This window comes from Lissotriton vulgaris, chromosome 3_2 (genome assembly GCF_964263255.1).
Source record: "Lissotriton vulgaris chromosome 3_2, aLisVul1.2, whole genome shotgun sequence".
Lineage (NCBI taxonomy): Eukaryota > Metazoa > Chordata > Amphibia > Caudata > Salamandridae > Lissotriton > Lissotriton vulgaris.
Genome location: NC_141690.1, coordinates 267,525,271 through 267,549,537, shown reverse-complemented (window position 1 = coordinate 267,549,537; position 24,267 = coordinate 267,525,271). Strand labels below are relative to the sequence as shown.

At 49.7% G+C, this 24,267-nt stretch overlaps 1 protein-coding gene across 1 annotated transcript in view; it reads left to right on the top strand.

The window, feature by feature from the left end:
- LOC147725653 (matrix metalloproteinase-21-like) overlaps window positions 1-24,267 on the top strand; it is a 547,740-nt gene that overhangs the window by 503,782 nt on the left and 19,691 nt on the right. The window contains exon 6 of the mRNA XM_086964337.1: window positions 17,027-17,199. Coding sequence (XP_086820463.1) covers window positions 17,027-17,199 — 173 coding nt within the window. The remainder of the gene's footprint in view (window positions 1-17,026; window positions 17,200-24,267) is intronic.

Here is a 24,267-nt window from a genome sequence, read left to right as displayed (position 1 = left end):
GTGCTGCAGTCACCACTCCCCCGGGCCTCGGCAGACCCTCAAGTGGCAGGGCTGGAGCGTAGGGGGCAGTGTCCTTGGTCAATCGCAGTGCTCGTCTGTAGCATCTCAGCGCTACTGCTAGGTGTAGTTGCGTCTCGCGTGTCGCACGTCTGAGGGGGTGGAACAGTGCGAGAGCTGCCGCGTGGGTCAGTGCTGGGACTGTTGAGGCCGTGTCATTTAGGTTCCTACCCGCCAACCAAGCCACCACCCATTGGAGCTGCGCGGCAAGGTAGTAGTGCTCCTGGTTCGGGACCGCGAGCCCCCCCGAGGATGTCGGGGCATACAATTTCTTCAGGGCCACCCTCGGTCTCCCCGCATTCCAGATTAGTGTTCGTGTCAGGGTCTCCAAGTCTCGAAAGACCCGAGCTGGGACATACACCGGTATGTTTGAAAAATAGTACAGGAGTCTGGGTAGGACTATCATTTTGGTCAGGGTGATTCTGGCTGGGACATTGAGCGGGAGTGTGCCCCAGAATTGGATCTGGGCTCGCAAGGAATTTATGGCTCGAATCAGGTTGCCATCCAGTATATCTGCTGCGTTCCTATATACGTGGATGCCCAGGTACTTGAAGGTACCGGCATACCATGTCAGCGTTGCGTCTCCTAGTTGTACTGCGCAGTCCTGCATTTCCGGGTGAAAGGGGAAGACCCCAGATTTGCCCCAGTTGACCCTCAGTCCCGAGTGTGTTGTAAATTCGCGGAGGGCGTCGGTGAGTCCCGGGGGTATCCGTGTCAGGTCTCTGACGTAGAGGAGTAGGTCATCAGCATACAGTGAGACCGCGTGTATCCCATCTATCAACGGGATGCCCCATTCGGCGCCCTGCATCCTCAGCACCTCAGCCAGTGGCTCCATGGCCAACGAGAAGAGTAGAGGCGATAACGGGCAGCCTTGCCGTGTGCCCCGCCCCACCCGTATGGCCTCCGATATCAGACCCCCTATCCGGACCCTGACGGTTGGCGTTTGGTATAGGAGTCCCACCATGTCCAGGTATGCGTCTCCCAGGCCAAACCTTTGCATAACTGCCCTAAGAAACGGCCACTCCACCGAGTCAAATGCCTTCTCCAGGTCTAACACTATGCAACCCGATCGTGGCCAAGGGCTTCTCGCGTACTCCTGTACTCTGAACAGCCGGCGGATGTTGTGCGATGTGCTGCGTGTGGGTACGAACCCGTTCTGGTCTGGGTGGACCAGGGTGGAGGAGGTATCCCCTTGTGGCACGGGTTCTTCAGTGTGTCTTGGTGACACTGGAGGCTGCGGTGGAGGAGGTGCAGGTACGTCCGCTGGTACCGGAGGTACACCTTGCGTGGACGGTGTCGGTGGGAACCTCTGGCGATAGTCTGCCAACGTGGCTTGCAAATCCTGTATCAAAGAAGGAGGTAGATGACTTGTCTCCTCCGAACGTGGAGGTCTATATGGTTGTCTATAGAAAGGTGTAGACAATTCCTCTTGGTAGCAATGCTCTTGCATATCCTCTTCGTCCTCCTCATCCTGGCATTTTATGTTCAATTCGGATTGATGGCGAGAATCCTCTTCTTCTTCTTATTATTATATTTAAATTTGTAGAGCGCTCAGCTACCCGAAGGTTTCCCGGCGCTAGGAACATGACGAGTGTCAGGATAAAGCAGAGATGAGACACAGGGCCAATTAATTAAGACAGCATACTGATTAAACAACTAGGTTTTTAAGTCCTTGCGAAATTTGGTATAGCTAGATTCTGTGCGAAGGTGAAGGGGGAGAGAATTCCAGAGGGATGGAGCCAGATACGAGCAGGAGCGTCCGCCCATTCTGGCTCGTTTTATCCTGGGTACCTGGAACTTATGCTGGTTGGAGGAACGGAGAACACGTGGGGGACAGTATTGGTGAACTAGGGTTTTAACATAAAGGGGAGCACTGCCAGAGTTTATTCTATGCATATAGCACAGAGCTTTGAACTTCGTGCGATTTTCAATTCGAAGCCAGTGGAGATTTCGTAGGGAGGCTGATGTAGAGGATTTGTTTAGTAGTTTACAGAGTAATCTGACCGCAGCATTTTGTACCACCTGAAGTTTCCGCATAACTGCCTTGCTGGCACCTGGGTACAAAACATTACCATAGTCTAGTCTTGATTTTGTTAGAGCTTGGACTACGGTTTTTTTGTGTGTCCAGAGGAAGCATCCATATGATCTTCCTGAGCCATTTAAGGATGACAAAAAAGGTAGAGGAAACTCTGACAACTTGTTGCTTTATAGTCATTTGGTCATCCAAAATGATGCCAAGGTTGCGAGCAGTTTTGGAGGGGAAGGTAGAGGACCCATCTGAGGTGGCCAGTGATGGGGGCCCCATAGAGTAGTATTGTTGCCAAAGAGAAGGAGTTCGGTCTTTCCCCCGTTAAGTTTGAGTTTGTTATCGTGCATCCATTTGGCAATGTCATTAAGTCCGGAACATAGTGAAGATGAAGTGGAGTGAGGATTTGCGGAAAGTGAGTAGATGAGCTGGGTGTCATCAGCGTATGAGTAAATAGTGAGCCCAGCTTGTTGCGCAATGGTGGCTAAAGGGCTGATGTACAGATTAAAAAGTAGGGGACTCAAGATGGAACCCTGAGGGACACTGTATTGTGATTTGTGTATTTCAGAGGTAGATGTGGGAGAGAAAACTTGAAAAGTTCTGTCAGAAACAAAGCTCGAGAGCCATTTGAGGGCCGGACAAGTGATGCCGCAGGAATAGAGTGTATTGAGAAGGATGGTGTGGGAAACCATGTCAAATGCGGCACTTAGGTCTAGCAAAATAAGTGCCACAGTTTCCCCTTTGTCGACCTGACTACGTATGATCTCGGAGACACCTAACAGTGTTGATTCTGTAGAGAATCCTGCCCTAAAACCAGATTGAGAAGTATGGAGGAGATTTCTTGATTTAGTGTATTTAGTAAGTTGCATGTTAATGTGCTGTTCTAAAATTTTTGAAAAGACTGGGAGAAGGGAGATAGGGCGAAAATTGGAGGGATTTTCCGGGTCTGCATTTGCCTTTTTTAACAAAGGAACTATCATAGCATGTTTCCATGCATTAGGGACCTCTGCTTCCCTGAGGGACGTATTGAGCAGTTCTACAATTAGATTGAGGGTCAGGGTATCCAAAACATGTAAGATTTGTGGGGGAATGGGATCCATAGGAGAACCGGATTTAATGGTACTGATGATATCGCGTAGTGAGGTGATATTGGGGGGATTCCATGTTGCTAAATACCTGTTGGTATTGCTAAGGGTGAGCTCTAGTGGGCCATGTTCAGGGGAGCTCGCCGGGTCGGGATATTCAGGAGGTGTAAGAGTATGAGTTGAGCCATCAAAGTCAGCATAAATATTATCAATTTTATTAATAAAAAAGTCAGCTAGAACATTGCATTGTGTAGAATTCAAACATGGGGCTTTTGGTTGGCGTGAAGCTCCAGAAAGTTCTTGCACGGCTTTGAAAAGTGCTTTGGGGCGATTTTGTGCATTCAAAATGGTCGAGTTAACATGGTCGGTCCTAGCCGTGTTACAAAGTGCATGGTATTTGGTTAGGGCTGATTTATACAATCGCTTAATGCAGGGGTCATATTGAAAGCTCCACCGCCGCTCCAAGTTTTTGCATATGGTTTTTTCCCTTTTGTGTGTTTCAGAGAACCACGGGGCAGGAGGATGGTGCTGATTGTACTTCTTTTTATTCTGGGGAAGACATGCATTGACGCAGAGCTAAGCCAGCTATTGATGACCTCTTCCTCCTCAATGTTAGTTATAGTGGTGAGGGACCTGGTGTTGTCTACACATAAATTGAATTTGCTGGTGTCCAGATTTTTCCAGTTTCTAGCCATCTTGGGTCCTGTGGGAGGTGCTTGGGTTGTGGGGGATTGCTGGATAGAAATAGAAAATTCCACCATGTATTGATCCGACCAAGGGATAGGTACATGGGGTTTACATGTGATGGTATCGAGGTTAGAGAAGATGGGGTCGAGTAGATTACCTGCTTTATGTGTTGGGCCTGAATTATGGAGGGTGACATTCATTGCAGCTAAGTCCGAAATGAGATTGGCACTAGTAGGGCAGGAAGTGTCATTCAGATGGATGTTAAGGTCTCCCACAATCAGGATATTAGTGGCGTCTAACAAAAGGGGCGCAATGTGCTCAGGGAGAGAGGCTGCCCATGAGCTATATGGTCCTGGGGCACGGTATATAAGAGTTCCGGAAAGGGTGAAGTTCGGGGACAGCAGGAGCTTAAAAAGACTGGCTTCACAGTTCGGTATGTCAAGGTCAACCCATTTACATTTATAGGTTTTTTTGAAAATAGCTGCTATCCCTCACCCTCTTTACCCACCCTGTTTCTGCAGAGGTATGTGTAGTTATCGGAGAGGGGTGACGCTATGTCAGGGCCGGAACTGGCGTTTAGCCAGGTTTCAGTGAGGAATAAAGCAGCTGGTTGTGAGGTAATAAGCAGGTCAAAAATATCTCTTTTGTGCTTACAATTCAGACTGATAAAAGTGAGTTCCTGTCTGAGGGCTGTATATTTGTACGTCGGAGACGGTTTCAGAAAATCAGAGGTATCCAAATTTAAAGTGGAGGGCAAAGATAGAAGGGAAACACTACAACCTGGGCAGTTGGAGGGATTTAGATGGCAGCAGAGGGGCGTAGTCTGCAGCACTGATTAGACTTAAAGCTAAGAAGGGATTCTCTAGAGTACTTACGGGATATAGAAAAGATTTCGGCAGTTAGCCTGGCGCCGTCCGGTCGCGGACGGGCGCAGACGGGCAGGACTTAGGCTTGCCTTTGGCGCGACCTCGGGGCGCCCGCTGTGCGCGTCCGCTGCGCGACCGGCGAAGCCTCTGAGATTATAGGTTCAAGGGGAGTTAGCTGCTGGCCGCTGATTGGCTGCTAGGCAGGAAGTCGTAATCACTTCCTCCGTGGGCTAGGTTCACCGTCCCTCCACTCAATCCAAACTTTTGGTGGTGGACCGGGGACTCGAACACAGTGCAATAAATACATTTAGGTGAGTGCGGCGATTTAAAAACAAAATAATCACAAATTAAGAATAATTTTAAAAAAGGTGTCAAAGCCTTTTCCCAAGCTTTCTGAAATTACTAGAGTATCCTTGTCTTATTTCCTTCACTCGGCGCGTCAACAGTGCGACTGTAAAGCAAGCTTCCACATAAGACTCTAAGATCTGCGATGGCAGCAGTGGGGAAAAATTATAGTAGTCCTGCCTATGATAGGTCTTGAGCTGAAAGTGTGTATAGGCCACAGGTGAGACATGAGACACCTGAGGTGGAACAGGCCAGGGTCTTGTTGGCGGAGTTTTGGTAATAGCTGAACTCCTTGAAGATTTAGGCATCTTAACAAGCTGCGCTGAAGGCGGCTGGCTTATTGGCAGAAGCGCCGTCGACGAGTTCGTCGTCGATGGGGTCATCAATGGGGTCGTTGTCGACGGTGGTACTGTGGATTGACTCTTCGTCGACGGGACCGTCGTCGTCGACGGACTCTTCATCGGCGGGCTCTTTGTCCACGGAGCAGTGACGTGGCTGTCGTCGACGGGCTCTTCGTCGACGGGCTCTTCGTCGACGGGCTCTTCGTCGTCGACGCGCTCTTCGTCGACGATGATTGGACTTTTATCATCGATGACTTCGTCGACGAAGGTATCGTCGTCGATGGAATGGTCGACTATGATTTTTTGTCCTTAGTCTCTGAAGATTTCTTAGAGGAAATCTTAGCTGAAACAATAGGTGAGGTAATGGCAGATGTAGATACCGTCACCGCAGAGCTTGAAATGGCAGAAGTCACAGAGACTGTGTGAGAAGACACCATAGAGACAGTCTTAGTCTGGGCTTTACTCACAGTTTTTGATGAAGATCCTGGAGAAGCTGGGGATTCCATAGGAGGAGAGGACAACCTCCTTGAGAGTTCAGACACTCCATGAGAGGACTTGTGATGTTTTTTCCTCTCAGGAGAAGAACTATCTCTTGATCTGGCTCTTTTGCTGGATGTTGAAGCCTTGTCCTCATCATCTGTGAAAGATGATTTGAGCCAAAGTAGAACCCTTGCCTCCCTGTCCCTGATGGTTTTGGCAGGGAAGGTGCGGCAAATCCTACAATCCTTCACAACATGAGAGGGATGTAGGCAGTAGAAGCAGTCTTTATGCTGATCATCTACATGGACCCTCTTCTTATCACAGGTCCTGCAGGCCTTGAAATAAGCTTTCTTCACAGACATTTTGAAGAAAAAAGGTTAAAAAACTGAGTAGGCACTCAGGGAGACTCCCTTCCACACGACGTGCGGTGAAAATCTGAGGAGAACTGCCTCTGTTGGGAAGGTTCTAGAGGGTGCTGTCAGCTGATTGGTTGGGACTACTTTTCAGTCCTTTTTACATAATGAGGTAGATAGGCTGCTAAGTTTTGGGTCTAGTTGGACCTATAGTCTATTCAGCCTACTACAAATAATTTTCTAAGGCACTGCTATTGTATATATTACCGTGGGACTCTCGCCTCGACGACGGGGAATGATTCAGGCATGTGAATCTATGAAAGATACCCCAATACTGGATAAATTACCGAATTTGCAATTTAGGTCACCTACATCTCGGTAGCCTAATACCGGTCGGTAACGGACGAAATTCGGTAATTTTGGCCGTTACCTACCGGTATTGGGCGAACTACATCTGGCCCCAAGTCTAGAGATCTACATACAATGGAATGAGTATTTGTCAAATATCTCGCGGTTCCACTACTGCCAAATTGTATGTTGTCTTGCATGATTTTTTCACTAGATTGAAAATGCCGAATGTGAAGACTGTGTTGTACATCGCTAAGCCCTCTGTCTTTAGTATTTTTTAGGAAATGGCTCTGTCACATGATCAGAATGTAATAATGTCTTCCCACACACCACTGTTTTGTTTTTGTTTATGAAGAAGTCTTCATTTTGTTTTGAATGCAATTTGAAAATCAATAAACAAATTTAAAAAATATATATATATATATATATTTGTCAAATATCAACCACGGAACGCTAACCAAGGGGTTTCTTGAGCATGGGAATACATGCTCATTCTTACATTTACTTATTATAGTGGAAAGACAAATACCATGTTATTTAAGCGGAGCTCCTGAAGAGCTGCCTCAAGATCCGACGAAATAACAACTTATACCTTCCCAAAAACGACGGTAGTGAGGCTGAAGGTGTCCTGCGCCAGATAGGGGCGAGAGATAAGAGATATTTCGGCGCTCCGGAGGGAAAAACGCTCCGGATCCAACCGCTCGTGTGCCCGACTACACCAAGATGGCGGCCGTCAGCACCCGGCATACCGAGCGCCGTATACTCTGGTTCCTCGCCCCACTGCTCGAGGCTACCGAAGGTGGGTGACAAAACTGTGAGCAAACACACCCCGAGCAGACCCTTGAATCAGCCCCTGCCTACGGAGAACGAACACCACGAGGGGGCCTGCACCAAGATGGCGCCCGGAGTTGTGCTGGAGCGCCGGCAGCTCTGAGAGCCACTATCCTGGTCCCCGACTGGCTGGCGCGGGAAGACTGGTGGCGGCGGTGGATCTGGCGGAGCGCGGACGCAGGCTTGGAAACGCTGCCAGTCGCCCTTCCACCGACAACGAAGCACCCGGTAGGCGAAGGTCTGACCCCGCCCAGAGCATTGTACACCGGGCTATGAGACGGTAGCGACCTCCCCGCCGTCGGGTCTCAACGCAGGTCTGACCCCGGTGGAAACGAAGGTAGGAGAACAGAAACGGCAGGCCTGGGCCGGGATCGTGGAGACGGAGAGGGTGACTGGCGGGGCCCCGGGACCTCCACAGACCACGCGGCATCCAACCTAACACACCCCTGAGAGTTTTAGTGCTGGAGGGGTTACAGTGGTGCGCAAGAAGCGGACTAAAGGCACCAATGGATTGACAAACACAGGTGGCTACGGTATGGCGGAGGGACCTGCGGTCTCTTTCCGGCTGAATTGACCTGTCCTGGGACTGGCAACAGCAACCACTGCTGGGGGCGACGAAATCATAAATGTGCACAACCAATTACGCATGAAGCCGCCGCACACCTAAGCATCGCAGGGGATTGCCAGTACGCGTCACGCACAGTGACAATACAGGGGTGCAGAGAGGCAAAGGCGCAAAAAAGAAAAAGCTAGAGGTGAACGGCCTGGGGGGAGCGAGAGGCCCGGAACATCCCCGACCTGTCGGCAGTTGACCAGCAGACGTTCCTGGCCGTGCGTGATAACCCGCAGTCCTGCCCGACACACAGGGTGGACCGAGGAGACCCCTGAGCTACTTGGAGACGCGGGCGAGGCTGCCGCCGCCGCGGTGTAAAGCGGGGGGGGTCCAGGAACCCGGCGCCTGGGAAGAGGCGACAAGAGAGAGGAGGCGAACGGTGCTCCTGGGCCCTGCCAGACGGAGACCTGACCGGCATCTACAGGCGATCTGGACTGCGGAGGCTCTGAGAAGCGAGTGATCGCCCTGAGATCACGTCCAGCGCCCGGGTGGAAGGGGGCGATCTGCATACGGAGCAATCAGGTCGCGACGCCCTTACAGAACATGGGAAAAAGGATATCCCACCTAAAGGACCCAAACAGGGCCCAATGGACAACTTTTCCGCGCCGCCCCAGGTGGCGGATGGCCTTCCCGCGGCCCCTGGCGCACGTTCAGACACCGAACTACTGATGGAGGCCATCCAGGCTTCGCGTACTGATATTCAGGAGTCCAGGGCGGCCCTGGAGGTCAAAATAGGCGAGGTGGGTTTGGAAGTGACACCCCCTAAGACAGGATTTTCGAAATTTGTCCGGCAGGGTCACCTCCGCGGAGGCATGGATGGGTGAGGCCGAAGATTTGATAACGACCCTACGAAAAGACATGGCGGAGCTTCAGGCCTCCCATCGCCAGCTCCTCTGGAAAGTGGACGACGCCGAAAACAGGGCCCGGCGCAACAACCTGCGCTTTGTCGGTTTTAGAGAAGGGATTGAGAAGACTGATATGGTGTCCTTTCTACACGCGTGGTTAATGGAAACATTCCCAACGGCACAATTCTCGCCATGTTTCATAATAGAGAGGGCACACAGGACTCTCCTCGCAAAACCGCCAGAGGGGGCGAGACCGCGTCCGGTTATTGCACGCTTTTTAAACTTTGCGGACAGAGACTTGATACTGAAAGAGGCAAGGAAGATGGGCGAGATCCGGCTGGAGAACTCACACATCATGATATTCCCAGACTACAGTCAGGAGGTGCAAAAACAGAGGCGATCCTTCGATGCGGTGAAGGCTAAACTTAGAGACTTGAAAATTGCATACATGCTACTGTTCCCGGCGAAACTCAAGGTGATATACAATGACCAGACACTCTTTTTCCCACACCCAGAGGACGCCTGGCAATTGCTGGAGGAGCGTCCGATCCTTAACAGCAGAGAGATCGCCAGACGCGATCTGCTAGATAGATCCCTGAAGAACGCGACTCATTGGGAATTTCCGAGGGCTCAGAGACTGAAATCCAGGAGATCCAAGAGGCAAACCCCAGCGACGCCGTACAGAGGTCGAGGCACTGGGATGGCGCGAAAAGGACGTTCCGCCTCCCCAAGAGGTGCAGCCGCAACAGGGTCGAGATTTGCAGTACTGCACATCACGGCACGATCGGAAGGCGAGGAGGAGGAGGCTCTCGATAGCCTCACGTCAGGTGGGGAGAAGGAAGAGGAAAAGAGACAATCTGATCACCCGCTGGTACGAGAGATCCGTGTGTTGGAACAGGACTTGTCTGGACAGCACAGTGCACCCGAATCTGAGACTCAAGACTCCAAATCCTAATAGATTAGGGCCCGAAACGCAGAGCTGACCACGAGTCTTGGGACGTGGAAATGTAGATGGAGGCCCTGAAAGTTGGTGGACTTGAAGAACTGTAGTGGCAGCCAGGTACAGGGAAGCACGCAAGTTGACACCCCCTTTTGTTTTGGTTGACACGTTTGTAAGGTTTTTTGGTGTTTGATAGGGAGGGTTTGGTGGGTGGGTGACAGGCCTACACCTACGGAAAGCCATGTCCTGTTTTGGGACACATCTGGAAGGGGAGGGAGGTGGGGTGGGGAGAGGGGGTTTCCAAGTTTGTTTGGGTAGGGGATCCGGCGGAATTATTGGGAGACAAAGAAAACTCAGGTAAGGGGTCAGTTGCGCATGCCGCGCCTCCGCATCACCTCCAAATACAGGGGTTGGGTCACACATAGTCACAGCATCCTCCAATGGCAGGTACCGTAGACCCATCGCAGGAGGAAGGCAGGAGGTTGAATATCCTGACGTGGAATGTCAATGGACTAGGCTCTAAGATCAAGAGAGGTCTAGTGAACGCCTATATTAAAAAGATCGACCCTTACATTATTTTCCTGCAGGAAACACACCTCAAGGGTACCCAGTGTGCCTTCATCGCTAGAGGCCGGTACAGGGTATTGGTTCATGCGGGATACACATCTGACTCTAGGGGAGTGGCAGTCATAGTTAAAAAAATCCCCACCCTTCTCCATTACTCACACGTGGATTGACCCACAGGGAACATACGCTGGAGTGCAGCGTAATTGGAACAGACGCACATATACCCTGATTTCAATCTACGCACCACCCAAATTACAGTCACGCACGATTACAGCTCTCGCAAACATACTCTTAAACTCAGCAGACACTGTACAAGTGATAGGGGGAGACTTTAACGACGTGATGAATATAAACCTTGATAGGTCTGGTAGCACAGTTGGGGAGGAGAATAGGACTGCGTTGTTTAACCAGATGACCACCCTAGGACTGACTGACATATGGCGATGGCTCCACCCGACACAGCACACCTATTCATACTACTCTGGGGCGCATAAGACGTTCTCGCGCCTTGATTATGTTTATGTCCCGACAGTATTTGAGAATAGGGGATACCGCAGACTACAGGGCCAGAGGGATATCCGACCACTCACCGTTATACGTGAGAGTGGGGCGTGACAGAGCTAGAGACACGGGGTCCTGGCGCCTCGCGGCCTGGGATCTTCAAAACACGGCAATCCTGAGAGACGTGAGGACAGACATAAAGGTATATATTGCAGAAAATGAAGGCTCGGTGGACTCGAATATCACTCTCTGGGAAGCCCTAAAACCGGTCCTACGTGATAGGTTTAGATCTAGATTGGGCGAGGATAGGCGGAGACTTCAGGCCGAGGTAGCGGCCCTGCAACAGGCTATTCTGAAATGGGAGGGAGAATACTTAACCCATAAGACCGAAGACACCCTACGACGGTTACTTGACGCCCAGAAACAGTATAGGGATCTGGTAACCAACGAGGCCAGGACCCAATCGGTATCCACCCTCCATAGACTATATGACGTGGGAGACAAGTCAGGGAAACTCTTGGCATGGCTCAGCAAAAAAGAGAGAGCTGCGAGGTGGATAGACAGTATTGATACGGCTGAGGGTACTGTGGTCAGCAACGACATAGAGATAGCAGAGGCCTTTGCTACCCATTATGAAACCTTCTACGCAGCTCGAGACCTAGCTACTCATGAAGTGGCCCTCCAATACCTAGATGATACCACCTTACCGGTCCTCCCCCCAGAAGACGTGGAGGCTCTGGAAGCAGACATAACGTCTGATGACATCACGAGTGCCATTGCCAGGCTCCGACCGGGCAAAACCCCAGGACCCGAATGGTTTCACTGCAGAGCTTTTTAAGCGCACGGCGGACCTACTGACCCGCCATCTTAAGGGCCTCTTTACCAGTGCCTTTGAGGAAGGAGAGCTCCTGCCGGATCTCACTATGGCCAGTATAATTCCGTTATATAAGGAGGGCAAACCGCGGAAGAATTGTGCCTCCTTCCGGCCGATATCCCTACTAAATACGGAAGTGAAATTGTTGGCAACCATCTTGGCTGTCCGCTTGAGGGCGGTCATCACGGGCCTTGTACATCTGGACCAATCGAGCTTCTTACCTGATAGAGCAACGAAGCTGAATCTCAGGAGAGCCCACAACTGGCTCCAAGAGGTGAAGGAGAGAAGTGATCCACACTGGTTCGTCTCCCTGGACGCCGAAAAAGCGTTCAACGCGGTTCATTGGCCCTTTTTGTTTGCAGTGCTTCAGAGGTTTGGATTCGGGCCAAAGTTTATTAAATGGATCCCATTGCTTTATACTGACCCGAGGGCCAGGGTGAGGGTGAACGGGATACTCTCACATGAGTTCCAAATCCAGAGAGGCACCAGACAGGGTTGTCCCCTATCCCCTCTCCTCTTCACGCTCGTCATTGAAGTGCTCGCGGCCAGAATCCGGCACAATAAAGACATTCATGGCTTTACTCCTGGTGATAAGACACTGAACCCTGAAAAGGTCTTGCTTTATGCGGACGATGTCTTGCTCTACATCACCAAGCCGGAGACCACTGTGCCGGAGCTCTTCCAAGAACTAGAATGGTACGGAGGGATGGCGGGCCACAATATAAATTGGCACAAATCAGTACTCTATGACCCGGGGGGACGCAATCAGTGGGGGAGACTGCCAGAGGAACTGATGACAACAGCTGAGGGCTTCCAATACCTTGGGGTTTATATAACGACGGATGCGACCCTTTCGTTCCAAAGAAACCTGGAACGAATCATCACTAATGCAGTGGCGGATATGGACCGCTGTAGACAGCTCCCATTGACGCTTCTGGGCAGGGCGGCCATGTACAAAATGATCATTCTGCCGAAATTCCTATACGCCCTACAAAATGAATATTACCCACTACCAGTGGCGGTCTTCAACAGGATCCACGCAGATCTGAGATCCTTCCTTTGGCTGGGTAAGCAGGCTAGGGTGGCCCTGTCCACGCTACAGAGGCACCAATACAGTGGAGGGATCTCACTCCCCAATTTGGAGGCTTACTATTGGGCGGAACATCTGACTCTGATTAATGACTGGCTCCATGCGCCGGTAGAGCACCCGACATACGCGTTAGAAAGAACTAAACTGGCATCCAATAATATACTGAGATATCTCTACGGGAAAACTAGGGGGGCCCACCTTCTCCCTGCCACATCTAAAACGCTTAGGGCATGGACGAGAGCTACACGACGCATGGGCTGGGAAAAGAAACCCACACGGCAGACACCGTTGTGGCACTGCCAATGGTTGACAGAGTTGCATAAACTGCGAGGATTCCAGAGATGGGACGACATCGGCATCTCCACCATAGGAGATGTAATAGCCTGGGGGGAGTTGAAATCGTTCCGAGTCCTCCAAGCAGAGTTTGGGTTAAATAATACGCAGCATTTCAAATATGTTCAACTACGGCATGCTTGGATAGCCCAAAATATCACGCTTACTGATATCCCTGAATACGCGCCACTGGAGGGGAGGCTCCTCCAAGAACAGATGGTGGGAAAGGCGGTCTCCCTAACTTATAAAACACTGACTAATCACATGCTGGGTGACTTAACAAAACTTAGACACACTTGGGAGGCAGAGGTGGGGGAGATGGAGGACCTAGATTTGGGAGATAGTCCTGATGCATCCCCGGGAAGTGGCTATCAAATCTAGACTGCGACTTATTCAATTTAACTTTCTCCATAGAACATACTTTGACAGAGAGCGTCTGTACAAGATGGGGAAAATAGAGGAACCACGATGCCTTAGGTGCCTGCAGGGGGAGGGAGATTTTTTTCCTACTGTATGGACCTGTGGTGTAATACAGAGATACTGGACTCAGATACTGGGGGAATTGGAGGAGGTCCTCGGGGCTTCAAACCCTCTAGACCCCAAGTTAGCACTGCTTGGAATGACGAACAAGGTTGATCTGACCCTCCCACTACTCACTTTCCTAGTCCTGGCATTGGTTGTTGCCAAGCGAGATATTTCAAAACACTGGGGAGCACCAGAACCCCCGGACCTAGAGGAGTGGAGAAGAGGTTTAGACCTATATATGGCAGCGGAGAGGGTCACATATAAGGCCTGGGGTTGCCCCAAAAAATTCCGGAGAGTTTGGTCAAAATGGAGACATTATCACGGGTTGGATGGGGGGGCTGTAGAAGGGTTGTTAATGAGAGGGAAGGCGGGAAACAACTCCTGGACCGCAGGGGTATACGTTGGGCCATGACTAAATAATGTTGATCACATAGGAAACAGTGAGCCACCCATTACTGTGGGCATTGAACAAATGAGTGTCCTTGGCTGATACTGGGGAGGAGGGGGAGGAGCAGGGTAGCGTAACTGATGCATTTTTTTTCGTGTATGTATTCTTTGAAGGATTTTAATTGAGTTTTCTACCTTTCACCAAGGGGAGAGGGGAGGGGGGTATGCGTTTTAAAATCAAAAATGCAGAAACTTGGAACGCCTATGAAAGATTGCAGCTGGGTAATCTTAGGTAGACATACTACATTAATAATGCGCGCCGCCCAACCTCCGGGGTGTGGGCTAACTGCTGTGTGTCCCTCCCGGCAGTGTGTAGCAACAGCTGTGATGCACTATTGTAATCTACGACAGATTGTATATCGGCTCCCTGTGTATCTGCAATAAAAATTTTATTTAAAAAAAAAAAAAAAGCATATGAATCTATGAAAGACACCCTAATACTGGAGAACTTCTTTTCCTGGGGGCAGAAATCCCACTAAGCAAGAGGGCTGCATTTAATTCATATTGTTTTGGAGGGAGGAGCACTCTTGGGCCTGCACTCTCCCCACCCCAGGGTGCAATAGATTTTCTACCCCTTGGGAGTTGGATAGAGGTATTCACTCCAAATCTGCCCTCCCCCTTTGTAGGCGTTGCACTCTGGCATTGGCCACACCCAACCCCAAAAGGGACAACCTAATCTTTCTGCCACTTCCCCCAGGGGTAGACTGGGGGCACTGGGGGTTTCTATCAATTTGCCCCCGGAGAAGAAAGCCTAGTGGATGACAGAACTACTTTGTTTCTTTAAATAATGGGGTGATCTGGCCCATCCTTGCACCAGGCCCCACCCTCACCCCTAAATCCTCAACAGTGTTTCTGCTTTCTTGGGGACTTTAACATCCCATTCCACAGGCAAGAGAGAGGACATTTGATTATTTTGTGTGGTTGGATCCAGGGCACGAGACAGGAGCGGATCAATCCAAGCTCCATAGCAGCCCTTGTGAGAGGGCTCCTATTTACCTCAATTTGATCAATTCACGTTTCATTTACTAGGCTCAGCCACACAAGTACTGCAGCATTTGTATCCGCAAAAGTGGGGTAACACTGGGTGGGAGAAATGTTGTGGATTCCTCCTGATTCTGGACGTTCGGTCACAGAAATTCAAGGAAAATGCATGATTTCAGGCAATGTATAAGGTTTGCAGGGCATTGTAGTAAAGAAAACCTAATGGGATCCAAGCAAGTCAGTCCGCCCTTGAATCTCCTGATATCTTGTTTTTAAAAATGTCAATGGTTGATAGGTTTCCGATGGTGGCGCCACAGCATGGCCGCCAACTACCACAGCTACCCTTACTGCTTATCTATCAATGTAACACTTTAGTGCCTTTGGTGTTATAGTCTCTTGGCTCACCATTCTCATCACATGTCGCAACTCAGAGTGGTAGGAAATGTGTGGCTCCTCGCTGACTCCATAATTTTTAATTACAGGAGAGTGTGCTTTTTATTCAAAGTTTGAGGTCTGCAAGGGATTCTGGGAAAAGAAAAAAACCCTGGTGAGATCCATGCAGGTACCTCTTTTGACACCCCCGGGTGTCTAGCTTTCAAAAATATACAGGTTTGCTAGGTTTCCATAAGTGCCTGCTGAGATAGGGCCTAATATCCATAGCGAGCCACTTTGCAAAAAAAGGGTTTGTTTTGAGTGGAAAAATCTGATGTAATCATGTTAAGTTTCCTGTCGTGAGCACTAGGCCTATCTATACAAATTAGGTACCATTTTTTGACAGGAGACTTGGGGGAATGCTGGGTGGGTGGATGTTTGTGGCTCCCAGCAGATCCTAGAACTTTCTTTCCATCAATGAAATGTGAGGAAAGTGTGTTTTTTACTCAAAGCTTGGAGTTTGCAAGGGATTCTGAGTAACAAAAACTGGTGAAAGCCACACAAGTCACACCATTCTGCATTCCCCCAGTTGTCTAGTTTACAAAAATGTACAGGTTTGCTAGGTTCCCTAGGTGTCGGATCAGCTAGGGCCCAAAATCCACAGCTAACCCCTTCGCCAAAAAAGGCTTCTTTTTGAGTGGAGTTTTGGGCTGTTTTCTGTCGCGGGCCCTAGGCTACCCATACAAGATAATTACCATTTTTATCAGGACTCTTGGGGAAATGCTGGGTGGAAGTAATTGTGTAGCTCCCCACATATTTCAGAGCTTTTCATCACAGAAATGTGAGGAAAATATATTTTTGTCAAAGTTTGAGGTTTGCAAGGGATTCTGGGTAACAAACCGTGGTGCAAGCCATGCAAATCACCCAACCCTGGATTCCCCCAGGTGTCTAGTTTGAAAAATTTTGCAAGTTTGCTAGTCTTCACTATGTGCCAGCTGAGCTGGGGCCCAAAATGCCCAGCTACTCAAATTATCAACAAAAAACAAGGTCAGGTTTCAGTGGAAAAATGTGATGCATTCATATTGTGTTTCGGCCCATTTCCTGTTGCTGGCACAAGGCCTACTGATACAAGTGAGGTACAATTTTAATTGGAAGACGTTGGAGCATAGAATAGTATTACATTTGTTATTACCAATTGGGTTTCATTGCATTTATACTTTTCACATGTAAGCCAGTTTGTAAGAAGGAAGGCATTTTGAAAAATATTGGTGAGAATTCCCCACACAACTCTCCCTTTTACCAATTCCTTACTCCCCGCTCCACTTTTTTTTAAACCACCTTCTCGATTGTCCCCCCAGGTATTTAAAAATGTTGTTCTAGTATATCTCCCGATGTACTAGGTTTGGTAAATCTGAAGATATCACAGTCACTATGGTCATGATTACTATGTTCTTTACTTCCTTCTCCTCTCTTCTGCATTACTTCTCAGTGACGGACTACCTCCTTGTTTCCACTCTAGGGACCCAGTACTGGCGGTATGACAGTGTGAACGACGTTGCCTACACTGAAGATCCACAGGGATACAGGTACCCTCGCCCCATCAGCGAAGGCTTCCCTGGGGTTTTTAGCACCCTCGACACTGCCTACTATGACAAACTGGACAACAACATCTACTTCTTCAGGGGATATAATGTAAGAGCTCTTGCAAAGCCATTAACTTCTGTTCATAAATATTGGTTGCAAAGCCTTAGTGGTGCAGAATGCATGACTCCAACTTTCGAAACCTGCTGGAACTTAGAAAATTCACCTTTCTTATCAACTAGGGAATGCAGCAAATGGATTGGAAAATATAAAGTTGGTTAACAGGTGTTCTATCAATGTCCTAATGCATATTAATTAAAAATCTATCAATGTCCTAAATGATATGAATCAAAAGAGAAATACCAATAAGTGAAATTGTGTGAGGTACGAGGATGCTTGCGTCTTTGCTTAAGATGAAGCATTTCATTTCAGTAACTCCCTTCTGTCCTACATCCATGTCCCCTTCCTCACCAGAGGGAGTGGGCTGGAGTATTCAGCGTGTACAAAGAAAAAGGACTGATAGCCTAGTCATACATACTTTATTTTATTTAATTACTGTGCAGTACTTTACAGCACAGGGAGCCGCTTCTGGGTAGTACAGTATGTAGGAGTATGCACTAAGATGATTGCATGTACAAGCAAGGGAGTAGCCAGAAAATGACAATACCCCCACCTTCGATCCATACTTTTGAATGCCATCGGGTGAGCGAAGCGAGAGAGCCCACCCAACCCCAAATGAAGTCCCTTCATCCCACCTTCCATCCATCTATTTCTCTATGCCTTTAATGCATCCATCCATCTTTTCATGCTTCCATCCTTTACCATGCTGCCTATCCACCCTTTCATCCATCCTTTTATCCTTCCACTCACAATTCCAGCTATGCATTCTTCCTTTTCCTATTTATACATCCCTTCTTTTTCATCCACACATCATTTCACTTTTCTTTTATCAATTTACTCATTTAATCTTCCAGCCATACATTATTCCAGCATTTCATAACGCACAAAGTCTTTCCTTCCACCCACCCATTCAATGTTTTTCATTTCATCCATCAATCCTTTCACCGCTGCATTCATTTTTTCATGCTTTCGGACCTTCCCTTTTGTCACAGTTTATTTCTGCTTTTCATATGCTCTTGGTTTTACTATATAGCAATAAACAAGGTTTAGTGGGGTCCTCAGGTTATGCATGGTTATAAGTGTGACAGAGCCCTTTGCACAAGTAGAGACAGGCCTACAAACCCTAAAATCCAATATCTGACTTTGTAAGTTTGGGTAAGCCGTTTTAAGGTATGTAGTGGACACTTGCCAAGTCGAGATGTCCAGTTACATAATGGCTTCACCAAATCCGGTCATGTTTGATATCAACCATGTTGGAATCATGTAACCACACAGATTCGAGTGTTAATTGCATGATACCACGTACTGGGGGCTCCTTAGACGATCCTCCATGTCTACCTGTGTAGCCTTGCAGGGTCTGTGTGCCAACCCCAGACACTGTTCTGCCCTCCTACAGCTGAGTTTAACTCGAGCAGGGAAAGGTAGAACAAAGGATTTCCTGTAAAGGGGAAGTATAGCCACCTCTCATTGGAAATAGGTGTCTTAGGCTAGGGTTGGGGTGCTTCCAAGTGCCTCCAGACTGCATTGAAGGGCACATTTGATGCCCTCCTTGCATAAACCAGTTTGACCCACTCCAGGAGCCCTTAACCACTGCTCTATCACCAAACTACACAAAGTAACCACCCCTCTGTTCAGCTCCATCTTCGGGAGATGCTCAGAGCTCTTTCAGGTGGCACTTGATTCTGCCCCCTTGAATATTAGATGGGTAGAGGGCTCCGGGAGCATCTGATTGGTTAGGCCAACAGAGCAGCATCCCAGATCCCCCTCCCCCAATAGACGGGGCACTGCAGATGTAGTCCTACCCCTTTCTGGTTACTTAAGGGTTCCCCTGAGGGTGGGTCCAGACTCCGTCTTCAAGAACTGACTGGCTTTGCATGAAGATTTGTCTAAAGACTCTCCTGCTGCTGGACAAAATTGCCTCTGGTTGGAAGACTCCTACTACAACTTCATCTCCGTGCTCTTCCAAATTCTGCGACCTCCGTGGCTGTGCATCCTCCTGAGTCCCCCAACTCCGCCTGCATCAAGATAGCAAGAATGAATCTTCTCCCTTGGAGTGAAGGAGTCACTTCCCTGCATCCAAACACACCTTGACGGCCAACTTGTGCATCCTGCTTCCCATGGACACCTCCCGGCTCTACAAAACAGGTGGTATTTTGTTGGCTCTCTAGAGGCCTGACGAGTCCTCCCTGCAACTTGGGAGACTGTAATCCCTCTCAAGGCCGACCAGAGCCACATCCCTGTGCACTGCGTCTGCTTGCTGTTGCCAAGGTTTGTTGTTTTTCCTGACCGAAGATCTTTGAGCTCCAAGAAGCCCCAGACTCCAGCATTAAATAGCTCCTAGAGTGACATCCTCCATGCTTCTCTGAGTATTTGATTGGTTCAGATGCTCCGTCCATCACCATTCCCTTTTGTACCGCTCTCTAGCGATGTGGGCATCCATTTTCTGTGTGATGCCCAGGCCTCCCTGTGGCTGCTACCAGAGGGTCCTCCTGGGGTCTCTACCGATTCCTTGTGACTCTCTTGCTTGCTGAGCACCAGTTCTGACTTACCCCTGCTGGGTGAGTCCCTCAGACCTTGCTGGTCTGCAACTAAGCTTTTCTTCATGCAACACGTCTGTTGCGTTTGACAAGGCTTGCTGGTGGTCCTAGAGGCCACTGACCTTACTGCATCCCGTCAACTGACGCGGGACAGTTCATAAAGTCTCCTGTGCCTCTGTATTGTCACCTGGGCTCCACAGCTGAATCTTTAAGACCTCCGTGCTACAGTAAAATACCTCCTACAAGGGCTAGCATTGGGCTCCAGCTCCTAGACACCTCTGGATGGTTTGGACCCTGTCCCCTCTATTTGCAGGTACAACTCATCCGGAATCCACGTTCCACCAACCTGGTCCACAAGACCCTGTAGCAGTTGAGCAGCCAAGGTTCCCCACTGATGACAATTGGTGGTTCTGACGCCACTTTGCATCTATGTACCCAGGATCCCTTCTGTAGGTATCCTGGTTTTCTGAGTATCCACGGGTGGTGGGTTCCTCCAACTTTCCTGGCTCCAAAGGGTTTCCTTTGGGTCCTCTGGGAAGGGTCTTGAAACAGTAAAACTCCAACTGTGACTTCCCAAAGTTATCCTGTGGACATTGACCCGTGGTATCACCTCTGCACACAGACGCCAAGCAACTCTGTTACCTACCTGTGGTGGTGGTTCTGTGCTTCCCCTAGACCCTAGTTCCTTGGGTGTTAGTCTTGATTTGGTACTCACCTTGCATATACCTTTTTTAGTATATGGTTTGGCACCCACAAAGGGGTCTATGTATTTCCTATGCTTTACTTACCTGTTTTGAGGTATATTTTATTGTGTATTGATATCTCCAGGTAGGCGATATGCAAAGTGGTTTTAATGTTGGTGTATAATAAATACAAGGCATTTTTCTCACACTGGTGTGGTTCTTTCTTGTGTATAAGCTTCACTAACTAACTGTGTGGTAATGTACCCACTAGCTGCTCTCCACAGCAACCCTTGAGAACTTTGGTCATCAGGGATCACTACAACTATGACAAAGGGTTGCCTGGACTCAGTACAGGGTACCTCACCAACAGGTGTACACCATATACTGAGCCAGCCTCCTACTAGACGAATCTCCATTCAGGTCATAAGCACTGAATAGTTCAGCTCACTTGCGGGAATCCCTGAGCAGTTTTCCATAGTATGTGTTCTAAAGGGTAGACGTTTGCCTTTCTTCAGGAAGGCTTGTAGAAACACGTACGGTAAGAACATTATGCAGCCTATAGGGAAGGCTACAATGGCCCAATTCTTCAGATTATACTTGAAAAGGGGTAAGGAAACCCACATATATTTAAAGCCAAATACTTTTGTAGACGGCTTAAATCTTTCTCAAACCTGATTTTGTAAAAGTACAGAGATGAAGGATAGAAGGACAGTGAAGCCTTATAGGCTTCCATTGGGCGAGTGTAAAAACAGCATCTGTGCCTTTAAGGGCTCGCAGACCATCAGTATCCCATCATGCCCAGCAGGTGTCAGCTGCTTCCATTGTTTTTGATGAGATGTGGCAGCGATAGATAGGAACAATTATTGCCTCTGTCCTTCCTCACCAGCAAAGGGTGTTTGGGGGGGGGGGGCAGTGGGGGGGTTAGAGATCTGGGTTGCTTATGACTTCAATGGGCATTCCCCTGAGAAAAAAACTGAGATTAAAGGTAAGAAACCAATCCTTCACTCTCAGGGGATCTCAACTGATAGTCATAAGCACCGAATAGAGTAACAAGCCCATCTCCACTAAGAGCGGTGGAAAAAAATCTGATATGATTTTAGGAAAGAATTTCTGGTGAGTCTTCATACCTACCTTGTTTTAGTGAAAAACTGTATTTTGTTTGTGAGAGCACAACACCTGGATATCGTTAACCCTACGTGCAGATGTGATTGCTACACGGAAAGGAGTTTCCATGAGAGATGTTGCAAGAACAATTTGTGAATGCGTTCAAAAAGGACCGGTATGAGATGTGAGAGACCTACATTGAGTTCCCAGGAAAGACGAGGTCCACTAATAGGAGCAAAGACCTTTTCCAAACCCCTGATAATGAGGATTTTGGAAAAAAGAGGTTTGTGAAGGACATTTTCTGTAGGCAGTAAGAGCTGCCAAATGAACTTTTATGGAAGAGAATTGTAAGCCAAATTTTTCCAAACGAAGCAAATATGGAAGAATGACATCTTGGCAGGTTGTTGGGTCCACGTTCTTGTTAGAACACCAAATGAAAAAAATCTTTTCCACTTGAATGATTTGGCTGAACGAGTCGATGGTCGTTTAGCCTCCTTGGGATGGTTCATACATTCTTGTGGAAGGTTCACATGTCCAAACTCCTCTAGCTCAGGAGCCATGCTGCTAAATTCACAGAGGAGAGATTGGGGCAAACCTTCTGGCCTCAATCAATCAATCAATCAGAGGTATTTATAGAGCGCTCTACTTACCCGGAGGGTCTCAAGGCGCTAGAGAGGGGGGGGGGGTGCTGCTGCTACCCGAACAGCCAGGTCTTGAGCTTCTTCCTGAAGGCGAGGTGGTCTTGGGTCAGGCGCAGGTCGGTCGGGAGGGAGTTCCAGGTCTTGGCGGCCAGGTAGGAGAAGGACCTTCCTCCTGTTGTCGTTTTTCGGATGCGGGGGACGGCGGCGAGGGCGTGACTGGCTGATCGGAGGTGTCGTTTGGGAGCGTAGAAGTTGATGCGGTTGTTGGGGTAGCTCGGGCCTTGGTCGTGAAGAGCTTTGTGTGCGTGGGTAAGGAGACGGAAGGCGATTCTCTTGTTGACCGGGAGCCAGTGCAGGTCTCTTAGGTGTCCGGAGATGTGGCTGTGTCATGGGATGTCGAGGATGAGTCTGGCTGAGGCGTTCTGGATCCGTTGGAGTCTCTTCTGGAGCTTGGCGGTGGTTCCGGCGTAGAGGGCGTTGCCGTAGTCCAGTCGGCTGGTGACGAGTGCCTGGGTGACAGTCTTCCTGGTCTCGGTGGGGATCCACCGGAAGATCTTCCGTAGCATGCGCAGGGTGTTGAAGCATGACGAGGAGACGGCGTTGACTTGCTTGGTCATGGAGAGGGAGGAGTCCAGGATGAAGCCCAGGTTGCGTGCGTGGTCTGTCGGTTTGGGTGCGGTGCCCAGGGCGGGGGGCCACCAGGAGTCGTCCCAGGCGGAGGGCGAGGATCCCAGGATGAGGACTTCCGTCTTGTCCGAGTTCAGCTTCAGGCGGGTGGTCGACATCCACTCGGCTACCTCTTTCATTCCTTCGTGAAGGTTGGCTCTGGCGGCGGCGGGGTTGTTGGTCAGGGAGAGGATCAGCTGGGTATCGTCGGCGTAGGAGATGATGTTGAGGTTGTGTTGGCGTGCGATGGCCGCGAGGGGGCTCATGTAGACGTTGAAGAGGGTTGGGCTCAGCGAGGATCCTTGAGGGACGCCACAGATGACTTCGGTGGCCTCTGACTTGTACGGTGGTAGGCGGACTCTCTGTGTTCTTCCGTCGAGGAAGGAGATGATCCATTCCAGCGCCTTCTCCTGGATTCCGACGTTGCTGAGGCGCTGCACTAGGGTGCAGTGGCAGACGGTGTCGAAGGCCGCGGAGAGGTCTAGTAGGATGAGGGCCGCTGTTTCTCCGTTGTCCATCAGGGTTCGGATGTCATCGGTGGCAGCGATGAGGGCGGTCTCGGTGCTGTGGTTGGCTCGGAAGCCAGACTGTGAGGGGTCGAGGGATCCGTTCGTCTCGAGGAAGGCGGCCAGCTGCTTGTTGACGGTCTTCTCGATGACTTTGGCTGGGAACGGGAGCAGCGAGATGGGGCGGTAATTCTTGAGTTCGGTGGGGTCCGCTGTTGGTTTCTTGAGTAGAGCGCTGAGTTCGACATGCTTCCAGCTCTCAGGGAAGGTGGCGGTGGTGAAGAAGGTGTTGATGATGTCCCGCAGGTGGGGTGCGATGACGGCGTCGGCCTTGTTGAAGACGTGGTGAGGGCAGGGGTCGGTCGGAGATCCGGAGTGGATGGAGTTCATCATGCGGACGGTTTCTTCGGTGCAGATCGGAGTCCAGGCGCGGAGGGTGGTGGTGGGGGGCGGTGGTTTGGTCGAGTTGGACGTGGCGTTCGTCGGTTGGGTGTTGAAGCTGTTGTGTATGTCCGCGATCTTGTTGTGGAAGTAGGAGGCGAGGGAGTTGCAGAGTTCTTGCGATGGGGTGATGTCGTTGTTTCCGGCGTTGGGGTTGGAGAGCTCTTTCACGATGTTGAAGAGTTCCTTGCTGTTGTGTGCGTTGTTATCCAACCGGTACTTGAATGCAGTTTTCTTGGTGTCGCGGATCAGTTGGTGATGCTTCCGGGTGGCAAGCTTGAGGGTGGTCATGTTGTCCAGTGTTGGCTCCCTTCTCCAGGCTTTCTCGAGGGCTCGGCAGTTCTTCTTGGAGCTCTTGAGTTCGTCGGTGAACCACGGGGCCTTCTTGCTGCCGGGTCTGCTGGGCGGGGTCCTCAGTGGGGCGAGTTCGTCCGCGCAGTTGCTGATCCACTTCGTGAGGTTGTCGGCGGCCTGGCTGGGG